The 17,049-nt window shown below is 61.4% G+C and overlaps 1 protein-coding gene across 3 annotated transcripts; it reads left to right on the top strand.

Moving 5' to 3' along the window:
• The first annotated feature begins 1,041 nt into the window (after nt 1–1,041).
• On the top strand, nt 1,042–15,917 carry SLC8A2 (solute carrier family 8 member A2). 3 transcript variants are annotated; one of them, XM_064402186.1, is made up of 8 exons: nt 1,042–1,128; nt 7,516–9,277; nt 10,427–10,530; nt 10,617–10,634; nt 12,317–12,441; nt 12,519–12,735; nt 13,346–13,621; nt 15,515–15,917. In XM_064402186.1, the coding sequence occupies exons 2-8, from the start codon at nt 7,533–7,535 to the stop codon at nt 15,889–15,891; spliced, it is 2,862 nt and encodes a 953-aa protein (XP_064258256.1). In that variant the 5' UTR covers nt 1,042–1,128; nt 7,516–7,532; the 3' UTR covers nt 15,892–15,917. The 3 variants fall into 3 exon arrangements, with proteins under 3 accessions (XP_064258256.1, XP_064258257.1, XP_064258258.1); XM_064402187.1 differs by having other exon boundaries at nt 12,519–12,618; XM_064402188.1 differs by lacking the exons at nt 1,042–1,128; nt 7,516–9,277 and having other exon boundaries at nt 10,475–10,530; nt 10,617–10,687.
• Nucleotides 15,918–17,049: the final 1,132 nt, after the last annotated feature.

Consider the following 17,049-nt stretch of genomic DNA (forward strand, 5'->3'; position numbering starts at 1 on the left):
AATAAACGCGGGAAAATGGGAAAAAAACCTGGGAAAAGGAGAAAAAACGGCAGAAAATTGGGAGAAAACCGCGGAAAATCGGGGAAAAAACGCGGAAAAATGGGAAGAAACAACGGGAAATCGGGAAAAAAAGGCAGGAAAATGGGAAAAAAAGCCGGAAAATTGGGGGGAAACGGCGGAAAATCGGGAAAAAAAGCCGGAAAAGGAAGAGGAGGAAGAGGGGGAGGGGGAGAGCCCCTCCCCCCACCCAAAACCTGCGGAGTTCCAATAAAAAATTCCCAAAAAATTCCCCAAAAATTCCCCAAAAATCCTTCCTGAGGTGGCCGGGATCCCCGGGAGAGCCCAGAAAGGGGGGGGGGGGATTTGGGATTTTGGGGAATTTTGGGATTTTTGGGGGGATTTGGAGATTTTTGGGGGGAAATTTGGGGATTTTGGGGGGTCCTGAGGGAGATTTTGGGGTGAATTTGGGGATTTTTTGGGAAATTTGGGGATTTTAGGGGGTCCTGGGGGGGGGATTTTGGGCGGATTTGGGGTCCCCAAAGTGCCTGGGGGGGATTTGGAGGAGATTTTGGGGGAATTTGGGGATTTTTGGGGGGGATTTGGGGGAATTTTGGGTCTCCAAAAGGCTCTGGGTGGATTTTGGGGGGTCCTGGGGGGATTTTGGGGAGATTTTGGGGAAAATTGGGGTCCCCAAAAGGGTCTGGGGGGGGTCTTGAGGGAGATTTTGGGGGGAATTTGGAGATTTTGGTGGGATTTGGGGATTTTTGGGGGGTCCTGGGGGAGATTTTTGGGGGGATTTGGGGATTTTGGGGCAATTTGGAGTCTCCAAAAGGGTCTGGGGGCATTTTGGGGGAGATTTTGGGGAAATTTTGGGATTTTTGGGGGGTCCTGGGGGGGGATTTGGGGAATTTAGTGGAATTTGGGGAGGGGCCTGGGGGTCCCTGAGGGGATTTTTGGGGGAAATTTGGGGATTTTTGGGGTCCCCGGGGGGTTTTTTTTGGGGGTCCCGGGGGCGTTCCCGGGGTGGGGGCGGGACCGCTCCCGCCCCTCCCCCCTCGCTCCGCCCCTCCCCCCCCCCCATGGAGCTTTAACGGCGGCGGCGGCGGGAGCGGACCCGAGGGGGAACAGGTAGGAGGTGGGGGGGGGGGGGGGGGAGGGGGGATCCCCCAACCCCCCCCGAGCCCCCCGAAACCCCCCCGCCCCTCCCCCACCCCCGGAACCCCCGCCCCTCCCCCACCCTCATTTTGGGGTGAAATCGCCGCGTTTGGGGAGGGGGGCGCGGGGTGGGGGAGGGGCGCTCCCACGGCGTGGGGGAGGGGAGGGATGACCCCCCCCCACCCGAAATTCCCCAAAATTCGCCGGAATTGGGAAAAAAATTAAAAAATAAAAAAAATTCCGAGGTTGGAACAGGTGGGTGGGGGGGGGGCAGCGCCTCCCCGGATTCCGCCCGAAAACCCCGAAATTCCCCCAAAATCCCCCCCGAAACCCCGCGCTCCCCCTTTTCCCCGGATTTCCCCCCAAAATTCCTCAATTTCCCCCCAAAAAATCCCAATTTCCACAAAATTTCCCCTTTTTTCCCCCAAATTTTCCCTTTTTTCCCCCCGAAATTTCCCATTTTCCCCCCGAAATTCCTCATTTTCTTCCCAAAAATTCCTCATTTTCCCCCGATTTTCCCCCCAAAATCCTGATTTTAAAGAAAATTCCCCATTTCCCCCCAAATTTCCTTTTTTTCCCCCCCAAAATTTCCCATTTTCCCCCCGAAATTCCTCATTTTCTTCCCAAAATTCTTCTTTTTCCCCCCGTTTTTCCGAGATTTTCCCCCCAAATCCCTGATTTTCAAAAAAATCCCCATTTTTCCCCAAAATTCCCCTTTTTCCTCCCAAAATTCCTCAGTTTCTTCCCAAAATTCCCCATTTTTCCGAATCTTCCCCCACAAATTCCTCGTTTTCTCCCCAAATTTCCCTTTTTCCTCCAAAAATCCCCCTTTTTCCCCCCTGAAATTCTCCTTTCCCCCCCCAAAATTCCCCTTTTTCCTCCCAAAATTTCCAATTTTCCCCCCAAAATTCCCCCAAATCCACTCAAATTCCCCAAATTTTCCCCTCATTTCCCCCAAATTCCCCAAAATTCCCCCAAATTTCCCGGATTCCACCAAAATTCCTCGGATTTCCTCCCAAAATCCCCAAAATTCCCCAGAATTTTCCCCAAATCCCCCAAATTCCCCCAATTTCCCCCCAAATTCCCCTGAAATTCCTGAAATTCTCCCAAATTTCTCATTTTCTCCCCCGAAGGCCTCAAATTCTCCCGAATTCTCCCCAAATTTCCCTCAATTCCCACAAATCTCCCACGTTCGGGCTGAAATTCCCAAAATTCGCCCAAATTTCGTCGCTCCTTCCTCAAAATTCCCCCAAATCCCCACAAATTCTCCACATTTTGGCCCAAAATCCCCAAATTCCTGCAGATTTCCCGAGTTTTCCCCACGAATTCCCCCAAATTCCTAAAAATCCCCCCAAAGATTCCCCCAAATTCCCCAAAATCCCCCCAAAAATTCCCCCAAATTCCCCAGAATTTCCCCCAAATTCCTTCAGTTCCTTCAAATCTCCCCCTAAATTCCCAAAATTTCCCCAAAAACCCCAAAATTTCCCCCGAATTTCCCTCAAATCTCCCAATCCCCAAAAATCTCCCCCGAATTTCCCAAATTCCTGCGATTTCCCCCCAAAATTCTGCCCCAAATCCCAGAAATTCCCCCGAATTCCCCTTTTTTTTCTCCCCCCCCTCGGAAAAATCGGATTTGTCCGAAATCCCGGATTTTCCCCCAAATCCGCCGCTTCTCAAATCCCCCGGAAAAAAAAAAGAAAAAGAAAAAACCACAAAACCACCAAAAATCCGCATTTTTCAGAGCAAAAAAAAAGGCAGGATTTGGGGCTGTGGTGCTAAAAAAGGGAATTTTGGGGGAAACTCCCGGGAATTCGGGATCGCCCGGGGTCGGGAATTTTGGGAGCTCGGGGTCAAAATCCGGGGGAAAATCCGGGAAAATCGGGAAAATCCTCGGGGCGAAGGAAAATCCCCGAAACTGGGGCGAATCCGGGGGGATTTGGGAAAATCCCCGCGCGGCTCGGGGGTTCATGAAGGGATTAATGAGGGGATTAATGAGGGGGCAGCGAGGGCGTTAATTGGATTAATTGGGGGGGAGGAGCGGGGGGGAGAAATGGGGCAGGAAATGGGGCAGGAGTGGGGCAGGAAATGGGGCAGGAAATGGGGAAAAATGGGGCAGGAAATGGGGCAGGAGTGGGGCAGGAATGGGGCAGGAGTGGGGCAGGAGTGGGGCAGGAATGGGGCAGAAATGGGGCAGAAGTGGGGGAAAATGGGGCAGGAAATGGGGCAGGAGTGGGGCAGGAAATGGGGCAGGAAATGGGGCAGGAATGGGGAAAAATGGGGCAGGAATGGGGCAGGAGTGGGGCAGGAGTGGGGCAGGAATGGGGAAAAATGGGGCAGGAATGGGGCAGGAGTGGGGCAGGGAATGGGGCAGGAATGGGGCAGGAAATGGGGCAGGAAATGGGGAAAAATGGGGCAGGAATGGGGCAGGAGTGGGGCAGGAGTGGGGAAAAATGGGGCAGGAGTGGGGCAGGAGTGGGGAAAAATGGGGCAGGAGTGGGGCAGGAGTGGGGCAGGAAATGTTTTGGATCTGTGGGTCAGTTTGGATCTATGGGGCCGGTTTGGATCTGTGGGGCTGGTTCAGATCCATGGGTCAGGTTCAGATCTGTGGGTCAGGGATCCGTGGCTCCGATTTGGATCTGTGGGGCTGGCTCAGATCTGTGGGTCAGGTTCAGATCCGTGGGTCAGGGATCCATGGGGCCGGTTGGGATCTGTGGGGCCAGTTCAGATCTATGGGTCCGGTTGGGATCCGTGGGTCAGTTTTTGATCCGTGAGGCCGGTTCAGATCTGTGGGGCCAGTTGGGATCTATGGGGCCGGATTGGATCCATGGGGCTGTTTGGAATCCGTGGGGCCGGTTCAGGTCCAGTTTGGATCTGTGGGTCAGGGATCTGTGGGTCAGGTTCAGATCCCTGGCTCCGGTTGGATCTATGGGGCCGGTTCGGATCTGTGGGGCCAGTTGGGATCCACGGCTCCGGTTCGGCTCCGGTTCGGATCCGTGGGTCAGGGATCCATGGGTCAGGTTCCAATCTGTGGGGTTGGTTTGGATCCGTGGGTCAGTTTTGGATCTATGGGTCAGTTTTGGATCCACGGGTCCGGTTCGGATCTGTGGGTCAGGGCTGGATCTGTGGGTCAGAGATCTGTGGGTCCGGTTCAGATCCGTGGAGCCAGTTTGGATCCACGGGGCTGGTTTGGATCCATAGGTCAGGGATCTATGGGGCCGGTTTGGATCCGTGGGTCAGAGATCCATGGGGCTGCTTTGGATCCGTGGGTCCAGTTCAGATCTATGGGTCACTTTTGGATCTATGGGTCACTTTTAGATCTATGGGTCACTTTCGGATCCGTGGGTCCGGTTAGAATCTGTGGGTCAGGGCTGGATCTGTGGGTCAGAGATCTGTGGGTCCGGATCATAACCATGGGGCTGGTTCGGATCTGCGGGCCAGGGCTGGATCTGTGGGTCCAGTTCAGATCCATGGGTCAGTTTTGGATCCATGGCTCCAGTTCGGGGCCGGTTTGGATCCATGGGGCCAGTTCGGATCCGTGGCTCCGGTTCGGATCCGTGGGTCAGGGATCTATGGGGCCGGTTCGGATCTATGGGTCAAGTTGGGATCTATGGGTCAAGTTCGGGTCCCGTTTGGCTCCGGTTCAGATCTATGGGTCAGGTTCGGCTCCGTGGTTCGGTTCGGCCCTGGTTCGGCTCCGGGAGGTTCTGTGGGTCAGGAATCCGTGGGGCCGGTTCGGATCTATGGGTCAGGTTCAGATCTATGGGGCCGGTTCGGTTCCCTGGCTCACGTTCAGATCCGTGGGGCCGGTTCGGATCTATGGGTCAGGTTCGGATCTATGGGTCAGTTCGGTTCCCTGGCCCCAGTTCGGTTCGGCCCCGGTTCGGCCCTGGTTCGGCTCCGGGAGGTTCCGTGGGTCAGGGATCCGTGGGGCCGATTCGGATCCCTGGCCCCGGTTCGGTTCCGGGGGGTTCCGTGGGTCAGGAATCCGTGGGGCCTGTTCGGATCTGTGGGTCAGGTTCGGATCTGTGGGTCAGTTCGGTTCCCTGGCCCCGGTTCGGGTCCCGGTTCGGCCCCGGTTCGGTTCGGGTCCCGGTTCGGCCCCGGGGGTCCGGGGGGGTTCGGGTGCGGGGGCGGCTCCGCCGCTCCTTGGCAACCGCGCGGTTTCCATGGCAACGGGGATGGAGGGGGAGGGGGAGGGGCCCGGGAGCCGGCGGGGGAGGGGGAGGGGCCGAACCGGACCCGAGCCGCGGATCCGAAACCGAGACAGGGATCGGAACCGGAACCGGGAACCGAACCGGAACCGGGAACCGAACCGGAACCGGGAACCGAACCGGAACCGGGGATCCGAACCGGAACCGGGAACCGAACCGGAACCGGGGATCCGAACCTGCCCCATAGATCTGAAACTGCCCCATAGATCCGAAACCGAGACAGGGATCGGAACCGGAACCGGGAACCGAACCTGACCCATAGATCCGAAACTGCCCCATAGATCTGAAACTGCCCCATAGATCCGAAACCGAGGCAGGGATCGGAACCGGAACCGGGAACCGAACCTGACCCATAGATCCGAAACTGCCCCATAGATCTGAAACTGCCCCACGGATCCGAACCTGACCCATGGAACCGAACCTGACCCACGGAACCGGACCCGAGCCACGGATCTGAAACTGAGACAGGGAACCGAACCGGAACTGGGGATCCGAACCAGCCCCACGGATCCAAACCGGCCCCACAGATCCAAAACTGCCCCATAGATCCGAACCGGCCCCATGGATCCAAACCTGACCCACGGATCCGAACCTGAGCCGCGGATCTGAACCAGAGCCAGGGATCCAAAACTGAACCAGGGATCTGAACCTGACCCATAGGTCCAAACCAGCCCCATAGATCCAAAACTGACCCACAGATCCAAACCTGACCCCGGGATCTGAACCAGAACCAGGGATCCGAACCGGAGCTGCGGATCCGAAACTGACCCACGGATCCGAACCGGCCCCACAGATCCAAACCTGACCCACGGATCCGAACCTGACCCATGGATCTGAACTGGAGCCATGGATCCAAACCTGACCCACAGATCCATCCCAATGTTATATCCCAGCCCGATATCCCAGCCCCACACCCCGGATCCCATTGCCCTTGCAGGCTCCTCGTGGGGCGCCATGGCTGTGCCCCACATCCCAAACCCCACATCCCAAACCCCACATCCCACATCCCAAACCCCAAATCCCCAATCCCACACCCCAAACCCCAAATCCTGACCTCAAATCTCTGCCCCACAGGCTCCTCGAGGGGCGCCATGGCTGTGCCCCACATCCTAAACTCCCAATCCCAAATCCCCAAACCCCATATCCCAAATCCCAAACCCCACATCCCACATCCCCAACCCCAAACCCCAATCCCACACCCCAAACCCCACATCCTGACCCCAAATCTCCGCCCCGCAGGCTCCTCGAGAGGCGCCATGGCTGTGCCCCACATCCCAAACCCCCAATCCCAAACCCCAAAACCCCAAACCCCACACCCCAAACCCCACATCCTGACCCCAAATCTCCACCCCGCAGGCTCTTCATGGGGCCTGTGCCCCACATCCCCAATCCCACAACCCAAACCCCACATCCCAAATCCCAAATCCCCAATCCCACATCACAAATCTCCAATCCCACACCCCAAACCCCACATCCTGACCCCAAATCTCCACCCCGCAGGCTCCTCGAGGGGCGCCATGGCTGTGCCCCACATCCCAAACCCCCAATCCCAAACCCCACATCCCAAATCCCAAATCCCCAATCCCACACCCCAAACGCCACATCCTGACCCCAAAACCCCAATCCCACACCCCAAACCCCACATCCCAAACCCCAAATCCCCAATCCCACACCCCAAACCCCACATCCTGACCCCAAATCTCCGCCCCGCAGGCTCCTCGAGGGGCGCCATGGCTGTGCCCCACATCCCAAATCCCCAATCCCACACCCCAAACCCCACATCCTGACCCCAAATCTCTGCCCCGCAGGCTCCTCGAGGGGCGCCATGGCGGCGCTGGCCCCGGCGCTGGCGGCCTGGCTGCTGCTGAGCCCCACACCCCAAACCCCACATCCCAAACCCCAAATCCCCAAACCCCAATCCCACACCCCAAACCCCACATCCTGACCCCAAATCTCCGCCCCGCAGGCTCCTCGAGGGGCGCCATGGCTGTGCCCCACATCCCAAACCCCCAATCCCACATCCCAAACCCCAATCCCAAACCCCAAATCCCAAATCCCCAATCCCAAACCCCAAACCCCAATCCCACACCCCAAACCCCAATCCCACACCCCAAACGCCACATCCTGACCCCAAATCTCCGCCCCGCAGGCTCCTCGTGGGGCGCCATGGCGGCGCTGGCCCCGGCGCTGGCGGCCTGGCTGCTGCTGAGCCCCGGCGGCTGCGGCGCGGCGGCGGCGGCCGACGGCCCCAACGGCACGTGCCGCGGCTCGGCGCGCTGCCAGCCCGGCGTCCTCCTGCCCGTGTGGCAGCCGGACGAGCCGGCGGCCGGCGACAAGGCGGCGCGCGCCATCGTCTACTTCGTGGCCATGATGTACCTGTTCCTGGGCGTGTCCATCATCGCCGACCGCTTCATGGCGTCCATCGAGGTGATCACGTCGCGCGAGAAGGAGATCACCGTCACCAAGGCCAACGGCGAGACCAGCGTGGGCACGGTGCGCATCTGGAACGAGACCGTCTCCAACCTGACGCTGATGGCGCTGGGCTCGTCGGCGCCCGAGATCCTGCTGTCGCTCATCGAGGTGTGCGGGCACCGCTTCCAGGCCGGCGAGCTGGGCCCGGGCACCATCGTGGGCAGCGCCGCCTTCAACATGTTCGTGGTGATCGCCGTGTGCGTCTACGCCATCCCGGCGGGCGAGAGCCGCCGCATCAAGCACCTGCGCGTCTTCTTCGTCACGGCCTCGTGGAGCATCTTCGCCTACATCTGGCTCTACCTGATCCTGGCCGTCATCACGCCGGGCGTGGTGCAGGTGTGGGAGGCCTTCCTCACGCTGCTCTTCTTCCCGGCCTGCGTGGTGTTCGCCTGGGCGGCCGACAAGCGGCTGCTCTTCTACAAGTACGTCTACAAGCGCTACCGCGCCGACCCGCGCAGCGGCATCATCATCGGCGCCGAGGCCGAGCGCCCGCCCAAGGACCCCGAGGCCGACGGCGGCTTCCCGGCGCTGGCCGAGCCCGAGCCCGGCGCCGCCGCGCCGTCGCCGACACCCGAGGAGAAGGAGCTGGACGAGAGCCGGCGCGAGGTGATCCAGATCCTGAAGGAGCTGAAGCAGAAGCACCCGGAGAAGGAGCTGGAGCAGCTGCTGGACGCCGCCAACTACATGGCGCTGGTGCACCAGCAGAAGAGCCGCGCCTTCTACCGCATCCAGGCCACACGCCTCATGACCGGCGCCGGCAACGTGCTCAAGAAGCACGCGGCCGAGGCGGCGCGGCGCTCGCCCGCCCTGCCCGGCGAGGAGGACGAGGAGGATGAAGAGGATGAAGCGTGCAGCCGCATCTTCTTCGAGCCGTGCCTGTACCACTGCCTGGAGAACTGCGGCTCGGTGACGCTGGCCGTGGCGTGCCAGCAGGGCCTGGGCGCCAACCAGACCTTCTACGTGGACTTCCGCACCGAGGACGGCTCGGCCAAGGCGGGCTCGGACTACGAGTACAGCGAGGGCACGCTCATCTTCAAGCCGGGCGAGACGCGCAAGGAGCTGGCCATCGGCATCATCGACGACGACATCTTCGAGGAGGACGAGCACTTCTTCGTGCGCCTGCTGAACCTGCGCGTGGGCGACGCCGAGGGCATGTTCGAGGCCGACTCCGAGGACCACCCCAAGGGCAAGCTGGTGGCGCCGCTGGTGGCCACCGTCACCATCCTGGACGACGACCACGCCGGCATCTTCGGCTTCCGGGAGCGCTCGGTGCGCGTCAGCGAGTGCCAGGGCCACGTGGAGGTGACGGTGGTGCGCAGCTCCGGCGCCCGCGGCACCGTCATGGTGCCCTTCCGCACCGTGGAGGGCACGGCGCGCGGCGGCGGCGTCGACTACGAGGACGCCAGCGGGGAGCTGGAGTTCCGCAACGACGAGACGGCGTGAGCGCCGGGGGGCGAGGAGGAGGAGGATGGATGGAGGATGGATGGGGGGAGGAGGAAGAGGATGGTTGGGTTGTTGGGTGGGTCATTGGTTGGGTGGAGATGGAGGAGGAAGAGGATGGATGGATGGATGGATGGATGAGGAAGACAATGGTCGGGTTGTTGGTTGGGTCATTGGTTGGGTGGAGATGGAGGAGGAAGAGGATGGATGGATGATGGATTCATGATGGATGGATGGATGGATGGATGGATGGATGGATGGATGGAAGAGGAAGAGGATGGTTGGGTTGTTGGTTGGGTTGAGGAGGAGGAGGATGGTTGGGTCACGGGTTGGGTTGAGAAGAGGATGGTTGGGTTGTTGGTTGGGTTGAAGAGGAGGAGGATGGTTGGGTTGTTGGGTGGGTTGAGGAGGAAGAGGATGGTTGGGTTGTTGGTTGAGTAGAGATGGAGGAGGATGATGGACAATGGTTGGACAGATGGATGGATGATGGATGGTTGGATGGATGGATGGATGGATGGATGGATGGATGGATGGATGGAGGAAGAGGATGGATGGGTTGTGAGTTGGCTTGAGGAAGAAGAGGATGGTTGAGTTGTTGGTTGGGTTGAGGAGGAGGAAGAGGATGGTTGGGTTGTTGGTTGGGTTGAGGAGGAAGAAGATGAATGGATGGATGGATGGATGGATGGATGGATGGATGGATGGAAGAGGAAGAGGATGGTCGGGTTGTTGGGTGGAGATGGAGGAGGAAGAGGGTGGATGGATGATGGATGGATGAGGAAGAGGATGGTTGGGTTGTTGGTTGGGTGGAGATGCGAGAGGATGGATGATGGATGGAAACGGAAGATGATGATGATGACGATGGTGATGATGATGGTGGTGGATGATGATGATGATGATGATGATGACGATGGTGATGATGATGGTGGTGGATGATGATAACGATGGTGATGACGATGATGATGATGATGGTGTTGATGCTGCTGGACTATGATGATGATGATGGTGATGGTGATGATGATGGTGGTGGTGGATGACAATGACAATGACAATGATGACGATGACGATGGTGATGATGATGGTGGTGGATGATGATGACGATGATGATGATGGTGGCGCTGAGGCCGAGGCCGCCCCGTGTCCCGCCCCAGGAAGACGCTGCAGGTGAAGATTGTGGACGACGAAGAGTACGAGAAGAAGGAGAACTTCTTCATCGAGCTGGGGACGCCGCGCTGGCTCAAGCGCGGCATCTCGGGTACGGGGACACGCGGGGACACGCGGGGTCACGCGGGGTCACGCGGGGACACGGGGTCTCACCGCTGTCCCCCCCTCTCTCCTCAGCTCTTCTGCTCGCCCAAGGTAGGAGCCTTCGGCCTCGGACGCGTCCCATGACCGTGGATGTGCCATGACGTGTATGTCGCCGTGTGCCACGCCGTGTCCCCGTGCCGCGGCCCCGTGAGCGTCCCCGTGGTCCCGCACGTCGTCCCCCTGTCCCCAGCGCTTGTGTCACCTTCCCATGGGTGTTCGGTGTCCCCGTGGCCGTGTGCCGTGTCCCCATGGCCCCAACGTGTCCCCATGTCCCACCGTGTCCCCATGGTGTCCCCCCATGGTGTCCCCCACTGCGTCCCCATGTCCCCCATTGTATCCCCATGGTGTCCCCATGATGTGTCCCCCACGTGCCCCTGATGTCCCCCCATGTGTCCCCATGTCCCCATCGTGTCCCCAGGTCCCCCCCATTGTGTCCCCACAGTGTCCCCCCATGTCCCCAGTGTCCTCACACCACGTGTCCCCTCATATCCCCATTGTCCCCTCTGCCCCGGTGTCCCCCATGGTGTCCCCATGTCCCCGCCATGTCCCCCCGGTGTCCCCATATCCCCATTGTCCCCCCCTGTCCCCCTCATTGTCTCCATGTCCCCCCATGTTCCCCCTGTGTCCCCGTGTCCCCATGTCCCCAGTGTCCCCCCATGTCCCCATTGTCCCCATTGTTCCCCATATCCCCATTGTCCCCCCATTGTCCCCATGTCCCTGGTGTCCCCATTGTCCCCATTGTCCCCCCCCCATGTCCCCATGTCCCATTGTCCCCATTGTCCCCCATGTCCCCATTGTCCCCTGGTGTCCCCACACGTCCCCGCCATGTCCCCGTTGCCCCATATCCCCATTGCCCCCCCATTGTCCCCCCATTGTCCCCCTGTGTCCCTGTGTCCCCCTGTCCCCACCATGTCCTCATTGTCCCCCATGTCCCCATTGTCCCCCAAGTGTCCCCCCCATGTCCCCCTGTCCCCCATTGTCCCCATGTCCCCCCCCGTGTCCCCATTGTCCCCCCCATGTCCCCCACGGTGTCCCCATATCCCCATTGTCCCCCATATCCCCATGTCCGCATGTCCCCCATGTCCCATTGTCCCCATATCCCCGGTGTCCCCATTGTCCCCATGTCCCCATTGTCCCCATGTCCCCATTGTCCCCCAAGTGTCCCCCCCATGTCCCATTGTCCCCATTGTCCTGGTGTCCCCCCATTGTCCCCATTGTCCCCCATGTCCCCATGTCCCCACGGTGTCCCCATTGTCCCCCCATGTCCCATTGCCCCCCATATCCCTGGTGTCCCCATTGTCCCCCCGGTGTCCCCATGTCCCCCTGGTGTCCCCATTGTCCCCCCATGTCCCCACGGTGTCCCCATTGCCCCCCATTGTCCCCATTGTCCCCATGTCCCCCTGGTGTCCCCATTGTCCCCCCGTGTCCCATTGTCCCCCCATGTCCCATTGTCCCCCCATGTCCCCCATTGTCCCCATGTCCCCCTGGTGTCCCCATTGTCCCCCCATGTCCCCACGGTGTCCCCATTGTCCCCATTGACCCCATGTCCCCATGTCCCCCATGGTGTCCCCATTGTCCCCCCATGTCCCCTTGGTGTCCCCATATCCCCATTGTCCCCCCGTGTCCCCATTGTCCCCCCATGCCCCATTGTCCCTCCATGTCCCCCCACGTCCCATTGTCTCCCCATGTCCCCCTGGTGTCCCCATTGTCCCCGTGTCCCCGGTGTGGCGCAGGGGACGGCGAGCGGGCGCTGTCGGCCGAGGAGGAGGAGGCGCGGCGCATCGCCGACATGGGCAAGCCGGTGCTGGGCGACAACCGGCGCCTCGAGGTGGTCATCGAGGAGTCCTACGACTTCAAGGTGACCGCGGGGACACCGCGGGGACACCGCGGGGCGGGGGACACGGCCTGACCCCGCGGTGTCCCCGCTGTCCCCAGAACACGGTGGACAAGCTGATGAAGAAAACCAACCTGGCCACCGTCATCGGCACGCACTCGTGGCGCGAGCAGTTCCTGGAGGCCATCACCGTCAGCGCAGGTGGCACGGGGTCCCCGGGCTGTCACCGGGGTGTCACCAGGGTCCCCTCAGGGTCCCCTGAGCAGCCACGGTGTCCCCCCACCATCCCCAGGGTCCTCAGGGTCACCGTCAGCGCAGGTGGCACGGGGTCCCCAGGGCGTCACCAGTGTCCCCAAGGTGTCACCGGGGTCCCCAGGGTGTCCCCAGGGTCCTTGAGGTGACACCATCACCATCCCCAGGGTCCTCAGGGTCACTGTCAGCGCAGGGTGGCACGGGGGGTCCCAGGTGTCCCCAGGGTGTCCCCAGTGTCCTCAATGTCCCCAAAGTCCTCTTGGGTTCTTCTCACCTTGCCCAGGGTCCCCTTTGGCCGCCACCTTGGTGCCACCACCTTGGTGACCCCAGTGCCACCATCTTGGGGGACCCCAGTCCCACCACCCGCTGTCCCCAACCCTGGTGCCACAACCCTGGTGACCCCGATGCCACCACCATGGTGACCCCAACCCTGGTGCCACCACCCCACTGTCCCCAGCCCCGGTGCCACCACCCTGGTGACCCCAACCCCAACGCCACCACCTTGGTGTCCCCAATGCCACCACCATGGTGACCCCAAGCCTGGTGCCACCACCCCACTGTCCCCAACCCCAATGCCACCACCTTGGTGACCCCAGTGCCACCACCTTGGTGATCCCGGTGCCACCGCCCCGCTGTCCCCAACCCCGGTGGTGCCACGGCCCCGCTGTCCCCGCAGGCGACGAGGACGAGGACGACGAGGGCCGCGAGGAGCGGCTGCCGTCGTGCTTCGACTACGTGATGCACTTCCTGACGGTGTTCTGGAAGGTTCTGTTCGCCTGCGTGCCCCCCACGGCGCTGCTGGGCGGCTGGGCGGCCTTCGGCGTCTCCATCCTCCTCCTCGCGCTGCTCACCGCGCTCATCGGCGACCTGGCCGCGCACTTCGGCTGCACGCTGGGCCTCAAGGACTCGGTGAACGCCGTGGTCTTCGTGGCCCTGGGCACCTCCATCCCCGGTGAGGGACCTTGGGGACATTGGGGACACCTTGGGGACATTGGGGACACCTTGGGGACATTGGGATCAGGGACAGGGCCTCAAGGACTCGGTCAACGCCGTGGTCTTCGTGGCCCTGGGCACCTCCATCCCTGGTGAGAGGGCATTGGGGACACCTTGGGGACACCTTGGGGACACCTTGGGGACATCACAGCAACATTGGGGACATCACAGGGACAGAGGGACACGGGGTGGGACAAGGGACAGGGCCTCAAGGACTCGGTCAACGCCGTGGTCTTCGTGGCCCTGGGCACCTCCATCCCTGGTGAGAGGGCATTGGGGACACCTTGGGGACACCTTGGGGACATTGGGGATGAGGGGATGGGATCGGGGACAGGAACTCAAGGACTCGGTCAACGCCGTGGTCTTCGTGGCCCTGGGCACCTCCATCCCCGGTGAGGGGCCTTGGGGACATTGGGGACACCCTGGGGACATTGGGGACACCTTGGGGACATTGGGATCAGGGACAGGGCCTCAAGGACTCGGTCAATGCCGTGGTCTTCGTGGCGCTGGGCACCTCCATCCCCGGTGAGGGACATTGGGGACATTGGGGACATTGGGGACATCACAGCAACATTGGGGACATCACAGGGACAGAGGGACACGGGGTGGGACGAGGGACAGGGACCCTGGGCCTCAAGGACTCGGTCAACGCCATCCCCCGATGTCCCCAAGGTGTCGCTGTTTAAACAACAGCCCCAGTCCCCACAACGTCCCCAATGTCCCCAACGCCCCTCATTGTCCCCGATGTCCCCGACACCTCTGACGTCCCCGCTGTCCCCAATGTCCCCAGACGCATTCGCCAGCTGCGTGGCCGTGCTGTCCCCAATCCCCCCATTGTCCCCAACGCCCCCAATGTCCCCGATGTCCCCAATGTCCCCACTGTCCCCATTGTCCCCAAAGCCCCCAACACCCCAATCCCCCCAACACTCCCAATGTCCTCAATGTCCTCAATGTCCCCAACACCCCAATGTCCCTGCTGTCCCTGACACCTCTGACATGTCCCCACCATCCCCAGACACGTTCGCCAGCCGCGTGTCCCTGCTGTCCCCAATGTCCCCAACATCCCAAAACCCCTGACATCCCCAACACCCCCAACACCTCTGATGTCCCCCGCTGTCCCCAGACACGTTTGCCAGCCGCGTGTCCCCAACGTCCCCAATGTCCCTGCTGTCCCCAATGTCCCCAACGTCCCCATTGACCCCAACACCCCCAATGTCCCCAACACTCTCAATGTCCCCAGACACGTTTGCCAGCCGCGTGTCCCTGCTGTGCCCAATCCCCTCATTGTCCCCAACGCCCCCAATGTCCCCGATGTCCCCAATGTCCCCTGCTGTCCCTAATGTCCCCAATGTCCCCAACACTCTCAATGTCCCCAACACTCTCATTGTCCCCAATGTCCCCAACACTCTCAATGTCCCCAGACACGTTCGCCAGCCGCATGGCCGCGCTGTCCCCAATGTCCCCAACACCCCCAAACCCCTGACATCCCCAATGTCCCCAATGTCCCCAACACCCTCATTGTCCCCAATGTCCCCAACACTCTCAATGTCCCCAATGTCCCCGCTGTCCCCAATGTCCCCAACACTCTCAATGTCCCCAGACACGTTCGCCAGCCGCGTGTCCCTGCTGTCCCCAATGTCCCCACTGTCCCCAATGTCCCCGCTGTCCCCAATGTCCCTGCTGTCCCTGCTGTCCCCAATGTCCCCAACACTCTCAATGTCCCCAGACACGTTCGCCAGCCGCGTGTCCCCGCTGTCCCCAATGTCCCCAACACCCTCATTGTCCCCAATGTCCCCAACACCCCCAACATCCCCAATGTCCCCGACACCTCTGACATGTCCCCTGTCCCCAGACACGTTTGCCAGCCGCGTGGCCGCGCTGCAGGACCCGTGCGCGGACGCGTCCATCGGCAACGTGACGGGCTCCAACGCCGTCAACGTCTTCCTGGGGCTGGGGCTGGCCTGGTCGGTGGCCGCGGTGTACTGGGCGGCGCAGGGCCGGCCGTTCCGCGTGCCGCCGGGCACGCTGGCCTTCCCGGTGACGCTCTTCACCATCTTCGCCTTCCTCGCCATCGGCGTGCTGCTCTGGCGGCGCCGCGCGCCCATCGGCGGCGAGCTGGGGGGGCCCCGCGCCCCCAAGATCCTCACGGCCGGGCTCTTCCTGCTGCTCTGGCTGCTCTACGTGCTCTTCGCCAGCCTGGAGGCCTACTGCCACATCCAGGGCTTCTGACTGGGGAGACTGGGAGCACTGGGGAGACTGGGCATACTGGGAGGGACTGGGAATACTGGGGGGACTGGGGGAGTGATGGGGGACACCTTGGGGACAGGGACAGGGGGACAGGAACCAGAGCTTGGCCAGCCTGGAGCTCCTCTGGGCCAGCCTGGAGGCCACTGCCACATCCAGGGCTTCTGACTGGGGAGACTGGGCATACTGGGAGGGACTGGGATGGGCTGGGAACAGTGGGGGACACCGTGGGGACAGGGACAGGGGGACAGGAACAGGGACAGGGGGGACAGGAACCAGCCCTTGGCCAGCCTGGAGGTCACTGCCACATCCAGGAGTTCTGACTGGGGATACTGGGGGGACTGGGAGCACTGGGAGAGACTGGGAGTACTGGGGGAGCACTGGGGAGTGATGGGGGACACCGTGGGGACAGGGACAGACAGACAGGGAGCAGCCCTTGGGGACCCCTCCAGCCCTTGGGGGTCACTGCCACATCCAGGGGTTCTGAATGGGGATACTGGGATGCACTGGGAGGGACTGGGATGCACTGGGAGCACTGGGAGCACTGGGGGGGGCCCCGCGCCCCCAAGATCCTCACGGCCGGGCTCTTCCTGCTGCTCTGGCTGCTCTACGTGCTCTTCGCCAGCCTGGAGGCCTACTGCCACATCCAGGGCTTCTGACTGGGAGCACTGGGAGCACTGGGAGCACTGGGAGGGACTGGGAACAGTGGGAACACTGGGGGAGCTCTGGGGGACACCGTGGGGACAGGGACAGGGGGACAGGAACAGGGACAGGGGGACAGGAACAAGGACAGACAGACAGGAACCAGCCCTTGGGAGTCACTGCCACATCCAGGGGTTCTAACTGGGGATACTGGGAGCACTGGGAGGGACTGGGAACAGTGGGAATACTGGGGGAGTGATGGGGGACACCTTGGGGACAGGGACAGGGGGACAGGAACAGGGACAGACAGACAGGAACAGGGACAGTGGGACAGGAACCAGCCCGTGCCAGCCCTTGGGGGTCACTGCCACACCCAGGGGTTCTAACTGGGCATACTGGGAGGGACTGGGACAGACTGGGAGCATGGGGCACAGGGGGCACGGGGCCATTGTCACCCCCCCGGGGTCTCCCCCAATGTCCCCTCCCCCACCCCAGGGACCC

This window comes from Passer domesticus, chromosome 35 (genome assembly GCF_036417665.1).
Source record: "Passer domesticus isolate bPasDom1 chromosome 35, bPasDom1.hap1, whole genome shotgun sequence".
In the NCBI taxonomy this organism is placed as follows: domain Eukaryota; kingdom Metazoa; phylum Chordata; class Aves; order Passeriformes; family Passeridae; genus Passer; species Passer domesticus.